We start from the raw sequence: 23,267 nt of genomic DNA, 5'->3' as shown, positions 1-23,267 counted from the left end.
GGTCATGATCAGACGGGTCAGACGATTACTATTACAATACACAGCACGCAGAACCGTCGATTTCCAGGTTCGATTATCTTGGGAATGAAACGCCAATCGCAAAAATTTTATTCATTTGTTTTTGTTTAATTTTGCAAATGACAGTTTATGTGTAAATAAAAATCACGTCGAGTCCTGCTCGAAGATGTAAACATCCTCGTCTTACCTGTGAAATTTGTTTGTTTCAGGTATGTAAACATGGAAATATTTTGGCCGACGTAATGTAAGTGATTAATACGGTTACTTTTATTAGCGCGACGCGAGCCTACGGGCAGAACGAAATGATATTATCGTATTCAATGGGAGAGCATACTTCTCTTGCCCCTGCGCGTCGCATAAATTGGATTATTTAATACGTCCTGTTTACCGGTGGCCTGCTGCTGGCAAACTTCCTCTTTCCAGCCCTTCGCGCGACTATTTTTACAATTAAACGACGACCGTCGTTTCCGGGTTTTAAAGACGTTAAATGTTGCGTAATTGGACGCGTTATGTTTAACACGAGGACTTTTTTTTCATGGGTTCCGCGATAATACACTTCCATTAAGAAGTGTTATTTTATACTATAAGAAACCGCTGGTATTTTTTTACAATTATGCAGTTATTTATCATTTTTAAATCTTTCACAGTTTTACTAACCGCGTGTCAAATAGTTACAACTCTAATCGTCACAAATAAAAAATAGCGCAAAATTTCAAATGACTTTTCTTAATGGAAGATCCTTTGTTTGAACATCAAAATGTTATTACTGAAGAACTAGTCAAGGGGTTTTTAACTTTAGACTTTCTCCAAACCATAACGATCAAAACTATTTTGAAAGTCGGGGGCACTTCCACTATTTCGCGTTTCGCTGTTAAAGTACGAAAGTCAAATCGAAATGTCCCTGACAGGAACTGGTGCAATGAAAATTTTGAAAAAGTTTGTTTCTTAAAAGAATTTTTGTAATAGCTGAAAATATCAGTTTCTTATCAATTCTACCATGCACATAAATTTTACAATGTAACATCATCATCCAAAGTTACGTGATGACAACCGCACGGTGCGCACAGCTGTATTCTCATAATGCATAGTAAGTTGCATAATATGACTTGCCTCTTCTGTTTCAGACGTTAAGACATTACTATACAGAAATATTAAATTGTAAAATTTGTTACTGGTTTATGATTTTCATGTCAATAATACACTGCATAATAATAACTAACTATCACCATTTTTACCTATATAAAACGAAACAAATAGTACCATCAGATTATTGTTCCGGAAATTTGTTACTTTCTCTTGTACTTTAACTCTTTGAGGTTAGGTGGGTAAAAAACCGTCCCACCTTTTGCTTAGCTTTTTGCGCATAGTGGGATATACAGGGTGTCCCAAAATTCGTGAAAATCCCGAAAGGGGGTGGTTCCTGAGATCATTTCAAGCGACATTTTCCTTTGCAAAAATGTTATCCGCGGCTTTCTTTAGGAGTTATTAACGAAAAACACGGACCAATCAGAGCGCGACCTAGACACGAGTTGGGACAGTCGGCCAATAGACAGCTGGCGCGCCGGGCCGACTGTCCCAACTCGTGTCTAGGTCGCGCTCTGATTGGTCCGTGTTTTTCGTTAATAACTCCTAAAGAAAGCCGCGGATAACATTTTTGCAAAGGAAAATGTCGCTTGAAATGATCTCAGGAACCACCCCCTTTCGGGATTTTCACGAATTTTGGGACACCCTGTATTTTAGCCCACCTCGAAAAGTTGGTTATATTGATATTAAAAAAAATTCTGTGCAACTTGGGTTTTTATTTTCTGTAAAATCGTGTGCGTCAAAGAGTTAAGAGTTGTACGTGAAAAAAGGTGGAAATGCCTATTTGACTTTGACAATAGTTTTCAAATTTTTTAAATGAAATTGAGCCCAAGTGAGACATACAGATATTCTTTTCTCAAATCACTCTGCAAGCTCCATTTCAATCGTGCTTGAAATTACTATTGCCGACAAAAGATTTCTTGAGACATGTTCAGGTGTTAATCCTTGCTTTCTGAAAGACAATTTAATAATTGAAGACAGGGAAAACGTTAAGACACGCCGACATTCTTTTCATTTTTACGGACTGGACCACCGATTAGGTGGCACTCTGCTCGAAGAATCTTCAAACTGAAATTACCTCCGTTCCACTGTCACGATCGCACAATTTCGCAGAAATTGAAGCAATCGAACGGCAGTGCATTAACGTAGCCGTCGTAAATCATCTCGAATCTCTTCTTGAATCGGCTATAAAATTTCCAACGTGCTCGCGGATGCCGTGTTTACGCCGCGCGAGCACGTTTTCCCGCACGGAATTTTCCCTGTGATTAAACGTCACTCAAAAGAGCGTTCCTCATTCGCGGCAATATTTCATGCGAGCGTAATACTTTAAGTGGCCCCCGACACGTGAAATCCAATATTTGTCCGGGAACGGCCGAGAGCGCTCTCAACAAATTCGCACGGCATTTTGACACCGGGCGTAATTTTATTTTCATTACCGGCAGTATCGTGCTTTGGAAGTTCCGCGGGGATCCCATTCCCCTTTCCCCTCTATTACTCTCTCTCTCTCCCTCTCTCTCTCTCTCTCTACACCCCCTTCCTGTCTCTTGGTTTCTCATTTTCGTCTATCCTCGTCTAACCGTAGTTCCCACACGACGAACTGTTCGAAGTTACGGCCGCCCGCGTACCACCGAAATCTGTGGTCCCATAAATGTCGTTCGTCGTTTATGACAGCGTTCCCAGTTACGTACGCAATATATCAAGCAAGTTTTCGGGCCTTAAACTGGTTACGATGTTTCGAATCCGTTCGCGAAACGCGACAGTATACAGTGTGTTCGCTCCTTTACGCTCTTTCCATTTTCTTCCACCGATTTCGCTGAAACTGGAAATTGAAACAGTTCCACACTAACTGATTCTCAGCGAGGATGGACTTTATACCGCTCTTGTCGGTCGACACTTCTGTGAACGATCGTTCTGCATCACCTTTCTAAAGCTGAATATTCCGTCGACGGATTCGGGCTTCTTTATTCGGGCTATAACCGAGAACAGTCTCCCGCGAAGCGGTCTGGAACGATTCTATTTTGCCCATGCAACGTGCGAACGGTGTTAGTACACTCTACAGAGACTGTTTCGTTCAGATTATCATCCGCTAAATTAATTTTAGATGATTAATTCTAATAGAAAACGCGTTTCGTCCCGAGTCTGTCAGAAGGACTCGTCAGCAAGGCTAATTCTGACAGACTCTGCCTTGTACGCTTGGTAATACGTGACGTTTACCTTTTTTTGTGTCGTGGAAAAGATTATTCGTTCTGTTCGTTATGAATGCTTGATTACGAAAGCGACACGATTCGTTTTGTTCATAGACATATAGAGATAGACTGCGCCGTCTTATGGGCGAGTTGAAGCTCACAATGGCGGCGCGCGGTACAAAGATTGAGAGAGAGAGCATTAGCCGGGGTCCATAGCGCTCTCTTTCTATATGATTTGTCGACACATCAATTAGAAAGAGAGCGCTATGGACCCCGGCTAATGCTCTCTCTCTCTCGCACGCCGCCATTGTGGGCTTCAGCGCTTCGTTCAGGCCACGCAGTCTATCTCTATATGTCTATGGTTTTGTTAAATCGATCGTAACTGTTTTTTTATGGGGGGAAACATTTGTTATTTGTTTTTGATTTGTGCTGAAACCTTCTTCATCGTGAAGAAGGTTTCTAATCAGTTTATGGCTGATTTTAATGATGTTTCATGAAAATGCAGAGCGATGTGTTGATTGGGCATTGCCGAATGTTTGCAAAATCCATTCAAACACACCCTTGATGACTCGTCATCCTCCACGGCCGACTTGAGCAGCCTTCAGGTGAAAGGAGAGAGTCAAAGAATGAAGTAATCGATATTACTCCAGTAAACGGTCTCTTGTGATCGAGACAGAGACAATTCCTCTCGTATCCACTTTATTTTGTGGCTGTTTTTGTCCATTTTCGAACAGGCGATGAAATTACGTAGTTATAAACATTATTTTATCTATTTATACGACCAAAAAGTTTAACTTTCACCGTGATAAAATTATGTAATCTTCATTGACAGAATACGCTGATTAAAATGGGGTTTGCATTTATCAATAAATCTTTTGTTCTGTTACATTAGATTGTCTATCGTTTATTTAGATAAGAGTTGCATTTGTTGACACTAGGTTTACGGAACACTAAAACTGAGTATTTTACATCGCTTCATAAAAATAACAAGAATGTATCTGTCCACATTTTTCGGCATTATTCTTATAACATATGTACAGTGACTCAGATTAATATTCGGACGCCCTGGTAAAGACGATAACTTTTTGAATATTGTACTATACGGTTTGAACTATTTTGGAAAGCTAGAGCAATTAGTTTACTACAGGATGTGAAGAGAAATTTTTTCAAAAATTGCAATTGATCGGAATTGTAGAAGAAAATACTAAAAGTTGCATTTTACAACTTTTTTCTGTGGGTCCATATTGAAAATTTAACAATTTTAACAAACGAAATTTTTAAATTTTCAGTATAGATTAAAGTTGTAAAATGTTACTTTTAATATTTTTTCTACAATTCCGATCAATTGCAATCTAAAAAAAAATTTTTTCACATCCTGTAGTAAACTAAAAATCGTATAGTACAATATTAAAAAAGTTATGGTCCTTTTTAGAGCGTCCGAATATTAATCCGTGTCACTGCATACCAAAAGAAACAAAGTCGAATAATTCTACATGGATGCATCCTTTACAATCTCAATAATCGTGACTTAAAAATACTAGAATCCGTTATTTTATTCGCAACAACCAGATAATAAACTCTCCAGTAGAAAAGTATGTTCCTCCGTTAGTGGTCGGCTCCATGAGACAAAAAGAGATTCTACTCCCGATGCTGCCCCTACTCCTCAGCATTCTCTTCACCCTTCATGTTCCCATGCGTTAGGTATCCGTGCCTCGTATTACCTCCGAAGAAAAGTATTACCTGGCAGCTTAAGTGGGCAGTTATGTGGTACCCTGTTAGAACCCATTCAGACGGTTTTTCTGGTTTCTTTTCTAGTGCGAGGAGTTCAGCTCTGGCTAGCTGAAGGGGGTGACTTAGCGTATAGAATATTTTTGTAGGTCCCCTATTGTACTCCATTGTAAAAACTTGCGAAGTCTAATTGTGTGAATTTCCGATCATGCTTGAAGAGGCTTTTGCATAATAATGGGTTGTCTGAAAAGTAATTTCGTTTTTCGTGAAGAGATAACGTTTCTTCCATTTGCTATTAGTAGACTGCGGATTTTATGCATTCATGACAAAAATGGGTGGATGTAGTTTAAAACAGTGAAAACATATTAAGACAATTTAAGAACACCCATGTGTTATTTTCAATTAGTTAAAACTGTTAAAGGTGGAAAGAAATTTTTATCTGCTTTCTATGTCCTGTAATTAACGAAGATAATTTTTGTTTTGCATAAAGATCCGCAGTCTAGTTATTACTCATAATTACTTACAACTGGACTGCGGATCTTTATGCAAAATACAAATTGTCTGTATCGATTGCAAGGAACAGAAACCAAGCAGAATGTTATTTCTGCCCTTAATCATTTTAATAGATGAGAAATCATACATCTTCAATTTAAAAAATTTATTACAATCTTGAATTTCATCTACTCAATTTTCCAATAAATGCATAAAGATCCGCAGTCTACACATAACTATAATGGCGCTCTTTCAATACTCTTATTATTGTAGGTGTTCCGTAACAACAAATATAAAGTACGTGAACAACGAAATTTCTGCATTTCGGGCATCTTCAACGTGTGCATATAAGCATTAAAAGACAATTGCAGAAGGTCATAATCGTTGCTTACGTATCCATTCTCATTACCTAACCTGAGAGTCTCATCAACTGCATACACCTACTGCAGAATCTTATCAAATATGTATTTAGATTTTGCAGTCTCGCGGGATTGTGCACTGTGAGACCGCTGTGTACAATTTTAGATGCCGGGTAAATGCTTTACCGTCGAGCAGTTATGGAATAATTAACTTATTATCTGTATCGCTGTATCGCTATCAACTCGCGGGTAGCGAAAGGGTTTCACAATACCGGCCGCGGCCGTTCCGCGTGTTATCTTCATTTGCGATCTTAACGCTGAACGCCGTTGTTGCGGTTCAGATTTCTTCGTGATCCCGCGTTATGTCGTTGGACCAACGAGCGTCGTTGGAACAACCATTCGGGCGGCAGAACGATTTTTCCGACGCGGCAGAAAACCAGTAAAGACGATGCGGAGAAGAGAGGAAACTGGTCAACGCCTGCCGGCAGCGAAACGCGAAATTCTCACGGTCTCGATTGCAGCTATTTATTTATCGACGTGACAGAATCATTCGAATGTGTCTCCAAGCTCCCACTCGTCGCCGTTGGAAAATCATTTTATTCCGAGACCACCCGGCTCTGTACTGTTTCAAAGAGTGCACTTCTAGAGAGCAATAAACTGAAGACGGTATCGTGGGTGTCTGGCTTGAAGTGTTGTTTTTAAGAGACTCGATAACATTGGTTACTACAGGGTGCGCCATTTGTAGGTACCATATGTTAAATGCTTATAAAATAGTGAAAACGTAATTAAATCGAGTTCGGTTTGCGATATTTATTTACTTTGGTTTATACCAATACAAAAAATTCATTTTTTAAATACAACGTCGGGCAAGTAATCACCTTTATGAACGACGCAAAGAAATGCTCGTTTTTGGGCATTTCCCATAACTTTTTGCAACGTTTCGGGCATTATTTCCGTTATTTCCTTACGGATTGCATCTTCCAGCTCCTGGAGGGACCGCGGCGCGCCAACATAAACTTTTGACTTTAAATATCCCCACAGAAAAAAGTCTGGAGCAGTCTGGAGGCGTCAAATCCGGCGAACGTGGAGGCCAATTGTAATCGCCATTTTTCGAGATTAAGCGATTCGGGAACAATCTTCTGAGGAGAGTCATTGTGCTGGTGTTAAGTTATTCATGGTGAATAATGGTATGAAATGAGCTGTCAAATACGCTAGAATATTCTCCGGAATGTTTACGAATAACAATTGTTTTAGCGTTTAACATATGGTACCTACAGACGGCGCACCCTGTATATTACGAGTTCTATGTACAGGGTGCCCAATTTTAATCTATCACCGCAAGTATCTTCGGATAGATGGAGGTTATATTTAGAAGTTACAGAGAGGAAGTAGAATCAGGTATGTTGAATCACGTGTGTGTAAAGTTTGAAACATTTGCATTCCGAAATCGGGGATTGCACGCGCAACAACCTAATATTTCGGCGGATTCTTTTCGGGACCTCGAGCTACGAGAATCTTCCCCTTGTACTCGTTCTCCCTCTTTTTTTCGTGACTCTTTCGGTGTTTCGCACAAAGTCTGCTCTTCTTTCACATTCTATTTTGCTTTGTTTTTCTCTGGTCTCTTTTCCCGTTGTCGAAGGAGAAAGCTCACGGAGAAAGGTCTCGTTATTATCACGCGCATTTGTATTTTCGTTATACCTAGCCCGAGCCCGATTGCGCATCGCTGAAAGCGAGGGATGCACCATGCACCGCGTCGCGTCGTCGCGCCAGACCGCGCCAGCTCGCGGAACTCGTTACGGAAACCACCGGGGCTGCGTATCGCGCACGTGCGTACTTCCGCGTTGTAGTAGGCGACTTGGGAGCGGCCTTTGCGGTTACGTTTCGCATTTTCGGGTCGTGGCTCCTTTTCACTGAAAACTCGTACCAGCCACTAAATATTCCCTTTCAAACCAAATTTCTGCGGCTATTGGTAGAAACCTTTGTTAACGCGTTACCTACTTTCCGAGACATTACTTCGTTCATAGTCTTTTCAAAATTAACCCTTTGCACTCTGAACTATTTTAACTCGAAAACCGAACTTTTACTCCGACCTAGGATATTTTCGTGCTAGGATAACTGTACCGATTACTGCGGTATCATGTTCGTACTTGTTTCAACAAATTGTTTGCGGGCGGTTTTTTCATCAATCCACCCCGTAAAGCGGACAATTCTTTCAGATTCGTGCTTACAGTCGCGAAACGATTAATAATATAATTAGGACTCATACAAAAATAAGGATTTTGCGGCTAAAGGTTAAAAATTTTAATAAGAAACGTTTAACAATAACTGAGGATTGTAAATATATTTATATAAGAACAAAACATTTATGTAAGAATTTTTACAAACAATTTTTACGATACGAAATACAAACCATATTTCACGAGCGAAATTCGTTTAAACACACATGCAAAGAAAACAATTTAAAATAAAAAATACATGAACAATACAAATTCAATATTTTGTATGGAAGCCATTGCTTTGAGTTAAAGCGAAAATTACAAGATTGGTAATAGCGGTATGTATTATTGGGTTGGCAAATAAGTTCGTTCGGTTTTTGTGATTTATTCCAATGTAAAACACCGAACGAACTGATTTGCCAACCCAATAGAATTGTCTTCCCAGCAGCGTTTAATTTCTTCTTTTGAATTGTCTATATTGGCATAAACTTTTCTTACTAGTATAGCCCATAAATTCTCTATTGTGTTCATGTCAGGGCTACATGCTGGTCATTCCATTATACGAATGTTTCGTGCTTCGAAGGATTCATGGGAATATCTTGACACGTGAACCACTGCGTTATCCTGCTGAAATATAAATTCGTTTTCTCCAACTACATCTTCTAAAAATGGTATTAACACCCCATCGAGCATGTCTATGTATTTTTCTGAATTCATCTTGGGGGAAACGAAACAAAGTTTTTCAGTTTGATGAAAAAGATGAAATTTTCAAATGATGAAAAAGCTTCCCAAATCATAACACTACCGCCATGAAAATTTCGGCTTAATCATTAATCATTCTTTCGACGCAGATCGTGTCAATACGATGAGCATCCGTCTGGACCGTCCAAATTAAACTTCTTTCCATCGGAAAAAATGTCTTTATGCCATTCGTCGGTCCAGTGCATGTGATTTTCTGCGAATTGTAACTGGGCAGCCTTATGATGTTGTTTTAACATTGGTTTTCCCATCGGTTTTCTGAAAACAACATTCGATGCATTGTGCAAAATTTGTTGCTCACGTCTGGACGTTATTGGTTATTGTAACTGCAATTTAATATGCAACTAACTTTTTTTTTTGTCGCTTCACTAATATTATTTTTTCCTCGTTTTGTGATTTTTGTATTTCCTTTTGTGGCACGTTTTTTGCCGTAATCTTCACCACGTTTGAAAAAATGTCGTACTACGGACTCGGAACGTTTCATTTCTTTGGCAATCTTTCGATTCAATTCCCTCCCTTTTTTAAAAGAAGACATTATTGCCTTTTCAGCTTCATTGAAATATTTTCCTTCCGCCATTCTGTTCTGTTACATAAAATCAAAAATATGACTTAATCAGGAACACGGGACAATAATACTTGTGCGATCACTCTTTAAATCAACCACTTTCCTTTATCATTTCTCCCAATATCTGGGGGGAAAAAGCACCGCGTCTAAACGAATTTCGCACTTGAAGACACTGTTCTAACACGTTCCGCTCTGCGACATATTCTGGCACGTAAATACGGAAAATTTCGAAGCATAGATGTTCAAAGTAAAGGCTTAGCAAAGTAAATAACCCCATTTTGACAACACCGTCTGTCCTTTTGAAGTAAGCATGAAAATTTGTAAATTCTGAAGTGCGTTTTAACGAGTTTCGCTCACTGTACTGTACATGTCTCACAACGGCTGGCGCCTAATTTTTACTGTACAACGCGTTTTAAGCATCTTTCGCTTTCTACCAACGGTATGCAAAAGAAGCCTTTAACACTAAACCTACCACCATTGGTCAAATTGAAATAATAAAACTGATTTTATAAGAATTGATTGTATAAATATCTTTAGTACAGAGAGCACGTATTATAATAGGAGCCGCACAAACTCTAAATAAAATCAATCTTGCAATTTTTGGAAGGGAACATGTGCCAGTTACTTTTAAGTTTTAAGTAATATTAACGTGTTAATATTATTCATTGTATTCTTATTGAATTGTACAAATTTATTCAGGTCAAAATATTTATTTTTACGTCTGTTAATCTCATTGGGAAAATAAACCGGAGTAAAACGTACACTCGCAGTTACAGGTACATTTACCGTATATGATTTTTTTTCATTTTAGACATATGAAACTGTTACGAATCGTCAGTTATGAACCACCCTTATGGATCTACAAGAATGTAGGAAAATAAAATATACTATTAAATAGTTGCATATGAAATGTACGATGTAGTAACGTTAAACAAACGCAACTTGTATCCAAATAGATTTATTAAGAAAAGTAAGAACCATTCAGTGAACAACGTATTCTTTCAATGGATTTTAAGTTTCTCGAATGTATTACAGTAGAAATTAAATTTTGTGATTATTCGCGTTCTTCATTTTGAACATTTTTTAGTTCCTTTCACCATCAACGAGCAGTACGTTGATTAATCGCCACATTTTGACATATATTCATAGAATACTATCCTCAATATGTTGTTATAAAAGTTTAAAAGTCGGTTATGGAATCGGACGAATTCATCCAAATAAACTAGTCTTTAAAACCCGACAAACCCTGCAGCCAACATTAGAAAATCATCCATCAAGCATTGCGATATAACTTCGTAGATTTATGGTCTGCCAAAAATGAAGTGCACACATTTTTCATCCGTTGAAACTCGAAATACGAAGCTGTCTTCGCAACTGTCAAAATTAAAAGTACCACCCACGCCACGGTAAACAGGATCTACATCGGACTATGTATCGCACTCAAGTTACTATACAAGGTGTCCCAGAGGTATCCGTACCATATTTCCAGTGTATTCTGTAGATAAAGTTAAGACTGTGCTATGTAATCAAGAAAGTCTCTAACAGAGTTGGGCAAAAATTTGTATTCAAAGAAAATTGTTGCCCAACTCTGGTCTCTAATGTACTGGTTCTATTGTAAGCTGTCACTCAATTTTTGTTTCCATCTTATGTTTACTTCTCACAATCCATATTTATCTTATAACTTTTCAAGAACATATTTATGGACTGTTTTGTTGCATGTCATATTAGTCTTGTCTTTACTCGCAGAACGCACTGGTAAAGTTGATACGGAAAATGGTAGACACCCGGTATATGTGATGTGAAAAATCTAAAAGTGGAACGTCTATTTCTAAAAAGTCTATTTTTCAGTTAATTTGATGTCAAATATTTATCGTTCCTTACACATTATCGGTACAGTGATAGATTTTAAGTGAGGATATAACTGCCACCCTATTTTCAGAATTTTTAATTTTCGTGTTTCATGTTTTTGAAGAACGATTTAGCGAATGTTCCTAGGTAAAGACTTCGTAGCAACAATGAGATTGCAGACCTTCGTGCAAATCAACACACATTGTGAAAGACTCCTTTCTCCTACCAGAATATCTCTTATGATTAGACTGCCGATTTAATGCGTTTATGGAAAAAATTGTCCAAGTGCAATTTCAAATAAGGAAAACGTGAAAATATAGGAGTATCAATTATTTTCAACATTTTAAAATCATTAAAGAAAAAAAAGGATTTTTGATTTCGCTCTTATGTTTCGCAATTGCCGCAGAAAATGTTCTATTTTGCATAAAGATCTGCAGTCTACTTACGATAAATATACATACGATAAAAACACTGCTATTTTAAAAGTTCTCATCCACAATCGAAATCAGAAAAAATCAAAAAGTTATTTTCAATAACATAGTATAGCAATGTCTTGAAAAAATTATTATTCATTGCTAGACTGATAGGATTTTTAACGTTACACTCATTGAAATCGTAAAAGCACTTCGATAGCAATATATTAAGTAAATTTAATAAATTGAAAAAATTAACTAGTTTAAAACATGCTCTTCTTATTTTTCTGTGAATTTCTGTGACAAGTGAGTCACTTTACTTTATACTTCTGCAGTTACGGGGGACATATTGAAGCTGCTTTTTTAATCTAGCACAGACATTGAGAAAACTATTAAAAAGCTTTTAGTAGGTAAAGTGTTCACAAATTACGGTCTGCACACTTAAGGATTACGTGTAACGCTGTATACCTACAAATGGATTTATACAAACTTTACATAAATGCCGGCAATCTAATATAATGCGTCACAAACAACTCGTGCTATTTACAATTCGAACAATCGACCAGTGCCACATCCTAATTATAAAATAAGCCCTCTAGTGCCAAGTACTGAAGACTTTGCTAAAGTATTTTGTACAGTAATTACATAACTAACTTGTAAAGTAATTTATCTGGAAGGACCCATTTTTCAAAATTTGTAATATACACCCTTCTTCTAGACACTTATTCAATTATGTATGCCACGGGTCAGGATTTATTCACAGATCAAAAATTGCTACGCGAATCCCATTTGTTCGTTCGTAGAATTTTTATTTTTCAAAGTCAAACATTCGTGAAATTGAATAAACGATACTGGACAGCAAGCATAACTTATTGTCATTGATTGTATGGATTATTACGTAGCGAATATAATTTAATACATTTTTTAACCTAATTGTACATGCGTACAAAGCCAACTTACTTTTCGAATTTCGATAATCACTGTCATTCCGCGGCAAAGTGACGAGTACCTAACAGTTTCATTTAAAGAGGAAATGGTAAAGAGATTTAACAGAGAATTAATTCGACGCTACATAATAATACCCCGATGATCTTCTAATTCCCTATGTCAGTTAATGCGGGCACGTAATTTGATCAGTGAATCATTGATCTCGTAAACCGCTTATTGCCTGCGCGGATGCGTTAATTGTTCAAGGACCGTGTTGCCACTGGCTCAGTTTAATTGAAAATCATTTGCCCGAATGCTGTGAATTACATCCCTGTGATCCTTACACTCTTTCACCGAGTTAATTTACAATCTTTACATCCACAATTTCAATGATAAATTGAGTTTCCAATCGAGACTGCGCATCCATATTAGTCTAATTTAGTTATTAGTTATAGTTATATGTATGTATACTCGATGACAAAAGTTAGAGATCAGAACAATACTTTTCATATTTGTTAAATTAAATATTAAATTAAATATTTAATGATTCGTATTCTCTGCAAAGTAAATAAATCGTCCGTTCATAAGAGAAGTATCACAACTCAAAATATACTTCTAAAACCAGTATAGCAATAAATATATAAATTGTGGTGTACTTTTTATAACTAATGTATTGGGTTGGCAAGAAAGTAATTTCGGTATTTTAAGGTGAAATAGAGAGCCCCATTTTCTGATTCAAGCAATGAACTTTTATGAATAAGATACATATTTTCCCTTTCGTTCGATGATTTTTTTGCAAAAAAGAATAAATAAGAAAATATTTTATTGATCGATTTATTGATAGATTATTGATTGGGAGTTCATCGTTTGAGTAGAGAAATTCGGTTTTATATTTCGCCTTAAAATACTGAAATTACTTTCTTGCCAACCCAATATAATACATGACAATTAACCCAGTACATATCTCGGTAACAACAAATTATTTTACATTCCTGAATCGGTTATATACAATTAAAAAGTGTACTTTTATTTTTGTATTTGAAATGTTAACGTTATTATATTTTAATGAATCTAACTAATGTGCACTATAACTTTTATACACTAAATTGACTTTTCTCGGCAAGTGCACTATCAAATGTATGTAAATTCGCTGTCTGTGTAGCGGAAAATTATTTTTTGACTAAATAGAATATTGTCGAATTTCTGTTTAAGTTAATTTGAGGACAAGTATGGAGTTGGAAGTAAAGATTGACACAAGGAGAGAGCAAGGGCACACGTAGAAATGAAGGAAGACTCCTTCATCTCTGATTTGTAATCTCCGTTTGTACACGCGAACCAGTATCCTTGTCTCCATGTGTTCCACTCGCTCATTCATTATCACTCATTGCCCTGCAGCCTCGCGCTATCTTCGAACCACTAATACATCAAGTTCTCATATTTTCATTTCAAGTAGTCTCTGAGATACATTGATCTTCAATAACGTAGGGATTTTTTCATATTTTTAGTTTTAAGAAGGAAAGTCAATACTCTCTCTCTCCTTAAATATTAGGTTGGCAACTAAATTATTGTATCATTATAACCTCATTCAGTGACCATTCATTTCGAAATGTATATCACTGGAAATCTCTGAATTTTGCGATTAATTTGATATAAAATACTCGTGCTTAAAAAATATACATATAAACGACTTTGTTTGAGAAAATGTGGAGGTCGCGAGCTTAGTTGCCAACCTAATACTTTAACTAATTTCTACTTAAGAGCCTACCGTAATTTCAATGATCGCAGTCATTACTTTCGGAATAGCAGCGCAGACAACGAAGAAACGCAGAAATATCGTCGACCATTTTTCTCGTGCGAATTTTCTCAGCTCTTCTCACACCTCCCCACTTCACTGTGCACGTCAGCGTAAAAGTATATAAAACACGTTTTCTCATTTCCTCCGCACGTATCATGCCCCGCCAAGGAATTTACGGATAACTTTCACGCGATACTTCCGTTGTGAAATTAAAAGGATCACGGTGGTACTCGTCTCGAAAGCCAACATCCGAGCAGGAGAATCCACTCTTGATTTGCAAGATCGCTTTGAGCACGCGAGCCAGCGTTACTCTGTGCATATCCTGCCACTTCCCGTTTCTCTTTCTCTTCTCGCATTCCTCTCGATCCTCTCTACCTTCTCCTCTCATTGTCAGTCTCTCTCTCTCTCTCTCACACACACACTCACACATGCTCTTTGGTTAGCTCTGTTCAGCCAGTATGTACTTCTGTATTCTACGCGCTATCATCATTCTTCCTTCCCTCTCTACCTTGTTCGCTGACCGTTTCCCCGCGTGTTCTCCTTTCTCACTACGTGACCGGCGTCACTCCCCGCCTCGAACCAGTACAATGTACGCCCGGCTTATCTCGAGTTATCTTAAATATCGCCGACAGAACAATGGCGCTTCAATCTGGCGGAACGCGATCGAACTTTTCGTGCAATCCATTTACCGTTTCGCGGCATTTGACACGATACAATTACGTTACGGCGACTCGACCATTTGCCTCTCGATCCGATTTTTGCTGGGCCCCGGCCGGAGATCGCGGACCCCCGTTCCCCGATCGGACTGCCACAGAGACAAATGCGTTCGGTCGTAGCACGATCCTCGGCGTAGGCTCCCTGAGCTGTTTATTTACGCGCCGGATCCTTTCCTTTGTTCGGTGGAACTGTTTTAACTCGAGGAAATGTGGATCTTTTGTTCGCCGCGCCGATCCCTCCGCTTTCACTTGATTCGTAAATCTTTCGATTATATCTGCTTTCGATCCCGTTCCGTCTCGATCCAGTCATGTCAGGTTTAGTCACGATTCATTAGCTGGGACCTTTTAATTAATTTCATTCCGATTTTAATCGGTTACGCTCTTGCCAGCTTGTCTGTTACATTGGTTCGTGCGAACGAGCTCGGAAGTGATGGATTGAAGGCGTTTATTTACTTATAACTAGACTGCGGATCTTTATGCAGAAGAAAAATTGTTCGAAAATCATTTATCGTACAGGTAGTATGCTCGCAAACAGGTGAATATATTTAACCCTCGCAAGGTAAGGTCTAATAACACATAGATAGTAAGATGGGGTCTCCTAGACCACGACAAATGAATTTCATAAATAGCCTCGTTTTTAATAAATTTGGGATGAAGAATAACACAGGATAAAAAGTAAACGAACAGATTTAATTTCATTCATATAAAGATTATTTTTGCTACATAAACCATACGTGGTTTAAAGCATTAAATAAATAATAATAATAATAAAAATTATTTTCAGAAATCTGAAGCTGGTGTCTCTGAGACCCCACATTACCTTGCAAAGGTTAACCCTAATCTATACTATACTATACTATAAAGTGACTGGTCTCTCTTTATCATTGTTGTGAGATGTATTTCTCTAAAATGTGACGTCATAGATGAAACATAATTTGTTAGGCTAACGTGTACAGCAAAAAAAGGGTAAGATATTATCATAGAATCTTTTGTGCAACTATTTCCGAGGAGCGTATGAGGATTAATAACTTCATGCGAAAAGAGTTATGTGATAAATAGCCTGCGGAAGTTTATGCAAAATAAAAATTGTTTACATCAACTGCAACAAACAAGGGCCACGTAATAATTCCTTTCATCCTTTAATAACGTTCATAAGCTGCAGCTAATATATTGATGTTCTTAAATCTTTTTAATTTGTCCACTATTTTACATTGCAACTACTCATTCTTGTCATAAATGCATAAAATCCGCAGTCTAGTGATAAAATAAATAACATTTTTGTATGTTTTAAATTGTGATAGGAGTTATAGGACCGAATATGGAATTTCTATTTTTTGGTTCCAATTTCTATCCATAAAAATCTATATCTGCGTAAAGATTCGCAGTCCAGCAGTTTTTATATTTTTCAATGCATCCTCAATGTAGGTACGCGGCGCTTTTTATGCTCGTTCGACTCTTTTATGCGCGGTAAATAATACTCTCCGTCTACGCAGCACTTTTTATCTCATGGTTTTGATTTTATGGCAAATATATTTCTTCTGTGGGTCTTCTATTTACTGAATTTATCATATGCCAGTGAATCACGAATTTGTACTTGACCGTACTAATTGAATCATATCACTGTCAACTTCTCTGATTAATTTCTGGCGGAGATGCGAAACTTTTGTTAGTTGCAGAAACGAATCATTTCCTTTTCATTTTCCATATAAACGCAGTAAATATACAAGCTTAATATAGTAAATCCTCTGTAAACGCAAAAAGGCTGTACACGATAAATGCAAAAAAATATCCCCGCCACTGCTCCAATGGGACACGGAGAGTCGCAGTCGCCGGCACAGTTCAAAGGCCCGCGCGTCCTCGCAATGTAATACCAATATAAAATCTTTTTTATTATTACTTATTATTTTATGAAACTTTCACCAATACATTTGTGGCACTGTTCTAATTAAAATAAGACCAAACAGGATGTAATTTCAACTCTATTTAGTAATTTAATTGACGATGAAAGTTTCAGGCGCAAGGAAGGACAACGTATGGGAAAGAAAGAGACGCAGAGAATCGCAGTCGCTTCGACCGCGTGTAGTCTCTCTTTCAAGCGCAAAAAATAGTGTCCCCGGCTACGATAAATGCAAACAAATCTCCCCGAGGCTTTTGTGTTTATAGAGGCCTTAACGATTTTGTTACATTAAAAGCAACGTTATAACATTCTTGCATTTTTTAAATCTCTTACTGCTTTATACTTTACAGAAAGATTACTTTACACTGTAATTGAAACTGGGTGTAAAACTAATTGATTCAGTGCCACAAAGATGTGCCGCAGCACATGTGCAGCACAAAATATTAACTTTTTAAAGAAATTATTGTTACTCATATTAACATAAATACCTTTTTCATAAATAAGTCTTAAATTAATGTCTGCGGCAAATACAGCAATGAAAGTTTCATGCGCATTCTGCCAAACATTGTTTATGTTTCGAAAGAGTCTAGGTTGTTCGTAGATAGAGTGCTAATATACGTGTAAATGTTAAGAACAATTGAGAATTGTTCGACGTTTAGTATCTCTAATGAAATGCGATAATCTACTGAAAAGATAGTCGTGTTAAACCTTTATCCGCTACTGTGCATACATGTCCAAAGACGTCATGATACTGAAATATTCATTTTCTTCAGTTTACAGTACGAAATGAGAAAAAGTATAAAAGACGTACTGTCTTTTTGTTGCGGATTGTATTCGAAGAGTTCGTATTTGCTTTGAAACGATGCTTCGGTCGATTGCAACAAAAACGTCATTCTCGTATCCGTAGAGCACCACCTCCAGGATTCGGAATCTCTGCGTACCCTTTCTTTCTCGGTTCCCTTCTATCCTGCAGGTCACGATTTCTCTCCGTCCCTCTAATTTCCTTCCGCGATGGTCTCCCGGCATCCACTCTCCCTCTCCGGATCCGCGTCCCGTTCTCTCTCGCGGCGTGGCGCGGTGCGGCGCGGAGTCTCTTCCGTCGTATTCTCTTCCACTCCGGTTCGCCATTTACCTGTCTCCCCCGGATCTCTCTATCTCTTATCTTCCCTGGGCGTCTCGTTCTACCCTTGGCCCCGCACCGTTCCCACTCTCTATCGGCGCGGCGTGGAGAGCAAGAGCACAGGAACACACGCCTACAGGGTCGGCCACGTGGGTGTGTTGGCGGCCGGTTGTTATACAGGGGTCCCACGTGGTCACGTGTGGACACGCACACGGACACGCGGACACGCGGTGGAACAGTCGCCACGGTGCGGTGGCTGGAGTGTGGAACCCACGGAGCCGAGAGGGTACGGGCGACAGGACAGTCCCGCGTACACACTACAGCGTTCCGCACTCATGCCTTGCGTTCTCCCGCGATAGATTGGCCACCGGCATCTCGGTTCCTCGATCGAGCAGCCCGACACCGCCTTCGGCTTGCCATCACCGAGGAACGAGCCCAGATATAGCCACCGCCGAATCTCCTGCCACCAGGAATTCAGTTGGTTCTGTAACAAAGAGATCGACATTTCACGGGACGAACCCCGCTGATCTCGCGGTTCACCATTGATCGTTCGCCGAATCCGCTCTTCCGTCTTGTAATCCCGCGTCAGCTGATCCCTCGGAAGGGACACGGACGCGGGTCAGGATGGTTCGTCACAGGCCTTGTCCCGGGGCACGTGATGTCGACCAGCCGAAGGATCACGCGCAGCAAACGCCGGCCCAAGCTGTGCCAGGCTCGACCCTTGACTCGAAGGACCCGGTGATTATCTTGATAGACAGGCTCCAGCCTATTTCGGGCCTCTAACAGCGCTTCTGGATGTCGTGTCTGATTCCGAGTGACCGATTCGCTCGAGAACACAGAAAGAAGAACACGCAGAGCACTCGCAGGTGGCGAGACCGAGTGACTGATTGCTCGAAGGTGGATGTTCTTGATGGAGTGTTTATATTGTGTTTCTCTGTTTCTACGGAAGTCGATCCCTCCAGCAGCCACCGCCGCGCCGGTTTAGTGAATGAACGCCGCGTAGGCGTTCAAGTTTTTATACCAAGATTTCGTTGTGCTGCCTGTAACCGAGTGAATTAGAGTTTGCCCATCAGACCGTGTAGTTGGTCGGTGAATTGGAGTGTGACTTTCAGACTAGTTCATTTCGATAGTTCAGACACCAGATACTGTTATACAATGTTATGCGAGCTTCGCTTTCGGTTTCGTTGCCTGAAGAGGGATAACATGGCATTGGAACGTATTTTGGAGGTAGTCAAAGTGGTCGATCACAAAGAATACGAGGGCTCTTGATCTATACTCTAACCGAAAGATCCGTTTTGCTCTTCAACAATTTCAACAGGAACAATCGTTGCGGAAGCTAGAGAAGATTTTCCGTGAAGGGGAGTTGTATACGTCATCTTTGTTCTGTGTATGGATGCAAAAATTATCACAAAATTTTCTTGAATCTCTAATTGCGTACGTACAATCTTTAAATATTGTATACTTAAATCTCTACAACCTAATTGTACGAGTACAAATCAGGTATGACTGTGTTATATCTTTAATGATTGAGCACAGCACCTTCCTATAAATATATTGTTTCGATACAAGAAAAGTTCGTCCAACGAAAGCTACAAAAATTCCGATCCATTTTTTCCAGAGTTTTATAATTGTTAATTGCAGTGATATTCACGTTAGTGGAAGAAAGGACTTGTAATCTTGTCGAACATTTAAAAAACGCGAAAGACCAGTGAAGTTGTAGAGTTGTAGAAGTGAACTGCTGTACAAATTATACTAAAGGTTGATTAAAAAGTACGATAGTCTCAGTTATTTGTCTACGTTAGCAACGAAAAGCTAAACGTCGTTGTGACCAGTTGATCAGAATTAATCGGCAGGAAGAAATTTTGAAAAAATCCTCTGCAATCCCCGGAAAAGTCTAACCCCGTCACCGAACTAAATTGCCTGAAGGATAGGAAAAGCGGCTCATGACTGGAAGTAGCGTCATTGTCTACTCCCGCTGTCCGTCCCGTCGTCATTGAAACACGAGTCACTCGACGGCCAGTCGTACATGACCCTGTACGCAAACACAGCGGAGCGTACACGCACTTCCTACAATGTCGAGTGTCGGAAGAAGACGAGTGCCGAGAGTAGAGGGGGCCAGATAGACGGGTTCCTCGCGGTTGAAGTGTTAGTCGAAATATTCGTGCCGACACGAAAAATCTCGCCGGGGAAAAAAGCGCACGCGTAGCGGCGCGCTAATTGCTAGAACGCAAAGCGAACAATGTCCCCAGTGTCTTCGCGTATCCTTGGCTAATCACCTACAGGCGGATCCGTTCTCGGAGCATTCAAACCTGCGAGCAAACAGTGATTTTAATGTCTTCGGATTAATACGCTCGGGAGTCCCGCCTCGTGCACCGCCGCCAGTCTTTAAACGTCGCCGCGCGTGCGTGTGTGCTCGATCCTCTGCCTCCAGTGATCCAGAACTCGATTTCCTTTTCCGTGGATCCAGAAATCTACAGGCTCGATCACGTGTTTCGGAGCGAATTTGAATATGTGCATCAGTGGAGTGTCTTAGTGAATTTATTGTGTGTCTTAGTGTTTCTATTTTGTGGATTATTCTTCTTCCTGCGACTGGTAACGTATTGGGTACAGCGAGAAATCTGCACGCGTGTCCGTTATACGACGTGTTTTTTTTTTTCAGTAGTGCTCGAAAGATTGGGATCGATCGGAAAACGAGCGGGGACTTCTTGTTTTTTTTTCAATCCATTGAATTATATAATTCTTTCAAAAGGAGACGAATAAATTTCAGAATATGTACGATCGACATAGGTCCACAAAGTGTATTTTTTAAATTTCCAATATAGGTACTCATAAGAAAGGTGTAAACAACAACTTCTAGTATTTTCTCTGTAATTCCGAGCAATTGGAATTTTTTCAAAAATTTTTCCGTGTCTTGTAGTAAACTAATTCCTCTAACTTCTCAAGAAAAAATCCAAGTCGTACGATCTGATATTAAAAAAGCTGTCGTCCTTTTAAAAGTGTGTCCGAATATTACTGTGGTTCACTGTAGCTAATTTCAGGTTAACGCCGTCAGTTTTTACATTTTCCAGACCAGTTTCAAGTAGTTTCAAATATTGTAGGAAATGTTTGTAATACCGTTTATATTATTTATTTGTATATTGCCTGATTTATTACTATTTCTTCGTTAATAAAACCACGCATTCTAAACGATACTAATCTCTCAGGCGCTGTTTTATATCACCGAAGTGAACATTCAAGTTTCTTAGTGTATATTGATACTTCGCTTATCTTAATGCACGCGCAATTCCTTCCCGAGTAAATCGATTAACGTCTAATAACGGACAACATTTTCGACCGAATTAGACCGGAGTATAGCAAAGAATGAAATTTGATACCTCTAATTAATTAATCTAATTCTTGACTGGCTAATGTTCTTAGACCGACAGCGACTATTTTTTTCAACGTTAAACCATCCTCTCAACCATTCCATTACGCTACTGAACTATTATGTGTTTCGTTGTATAATAATATTATTTTAACAAACAATATAAAATGTTACGGTCGTTCTCACTGAGAGATTCACTTCCATACTTTTTATGAATAAAATATTATTACTCAGCATTAAAAATGCAATTATTCAATTAAATTATATCTAATATTTACCTGCATCCGATTGGTAAATAAAAACGTAGTGAGATGGTAAAACTTCATCCGCGAGTAGTTATATTATTAATTCATTCAATAATTATAAACATAAATTTGACTGGACCTCATCGGTCCCAATAGGTCACTTAAGGATTATAGTTTCGTCACGTGTTATACAAAATTGAATGTCTATTATTATGAATAAACGACTAACAACTCGAAAGAATAAACAACTATTCCAGTACGCTTCTCGATAAGATAATAAAAACAATGAATACGAAAACATCGTAACAAGTTCAATTATGCCAGGTATGATACATCGAAGTAACCTTGACTGAAACTGTTTTGATACTCTCGGGATGTAGTTTTATTGATAGTACACGAGAAAGTGGCGGTAGAATCGTGAGCGTGCGCGCCGATGCACGTTCATATTGTAATCGACGAGCAATTCAACCGATTCAAGGTAATCGACTAGACCGAGACTTCGATCTCGATTAATCGGGGAAAATGGCGAATGGAGGCGGAATTAGCGATGGCTCGCGAGCTATTTAGTCGGCAGTCAGATACCTGCATTCAAGAATCTTCCAGATACCGGGAAAGCCATTCGTCTTGGCAGACATCGTGGTCATTAAGTTAACACGGCGTATCGGTCGATCTAAGAGCTGCCAGGAGCTCTCATGGGCGAATTTATATCATTCCAGGCATCTCTTCTACTTAACTCGTCCTCAAAATCCGCGGCAATCGCTCGATTTCATCTGCGAATTTCTGCTTGAATAATCTCTGCCATATTTTCGTTAAAATTTCGGTGATTTCTCTCTTAGATCAAGCGCAATCGATTTTCTGACACTGTTCGTAGCGTTTTCAAATGAAAATTCGAAGGTAAAATTCAGATATTTATCCATAGGTTTAGTCGATAACATGATAAGCAGACTGTAGATTTTATACATTTATGAGAAACATGGGACCGTACAATTGTGTGAATGCGCTGTGGCTATATTAAACAGATTTAAGTACATCGGTGTACTCGTTTCAGCTTACTGAGTTAACGAAAGGAAGAAAGAAATCTTTATTCGGCTCCTGTATCTTGCAATCAGAGTTGGGCAAAAATTTTATTTAAATAAAAATCTCGAATAAAGTGTGTTTAAAACCCACTTGGAAAAAACCCACTTTGTTCGAAGTATTTATTTAAATAAAATTTTTGCCCAACTTTGCTTCTGCAATCATTGTAAACATTTTTCATTTTCCGTAAAGATCCGCAGTCTAATGATAAATTATCTCAGAAATGGCAAAAATTAATAGGACAGAATGGAAAACATATTATTTTATAAATCTGTGAATAAATATCTTAACGTATTCTTCGAAAGGGTTAGAATTACTAAATATTCTAAAAACTGCTGTATTATTGAGAATATTTCAGAATATTGCATTACTTAGAATATCAATTGCTAAACATTTAGGTATTATTATTGTACGAGGTATTATATTAATTTTATATCCACAAAACGAAAAAAATCATGTAGA

At 38.7% G+C, this 23,267-nt stretch overlaps 2 protein-coding genes across 13 annotated transcripts in view; both read left to right on the top strand.

Annotated features, from left to right (window-relative positions):
• The window catches only part of LOC143217589 (uncharacterized), a 172,282-nt gene extending 170,841 nt beyond the window's left edge, over positions 1–1,441 (top strand). Inside the window, exon 2 of the mRNA XM_076442057.1 lies at positions 228–1,441. Coding sequence (XP_076298172.1) covers positions 228–266 — 39 coding nt within the window. The 3' untranslated portion in view covers positions 267–1,441. The remainder of the gene's footprint in view (positions 1–227) is intronic.
• LOC143217586 (dystrophin, isoforms A/C/F/G/H) overlaps positions 1–23,267 on the top strand; it is a 1,095,306-nt gene that overhangs the window by 642,720 nt on the left and 429,319 nt on the right. The gene's annotated exons all lie outside the window — the stretch shown is intronic.

This window comes from Lasioglossum baleicum, chromosome 17, assembly GCF_051020765.1.
Source record: "Lasioglossum baleicum chromosome 17, iyLasBale1, whole genome shotgun sequence".
Taxonomy (NCBI): Eukaryota; Metazoa; Arthropoda; class Insecta; order Hymenoptera; family Halictidae; genus Lasioglossum; species Lasioglossum baleicum.
This window is presented reverse-complemented; position numbering and strand designations above follow the sequence as displayed.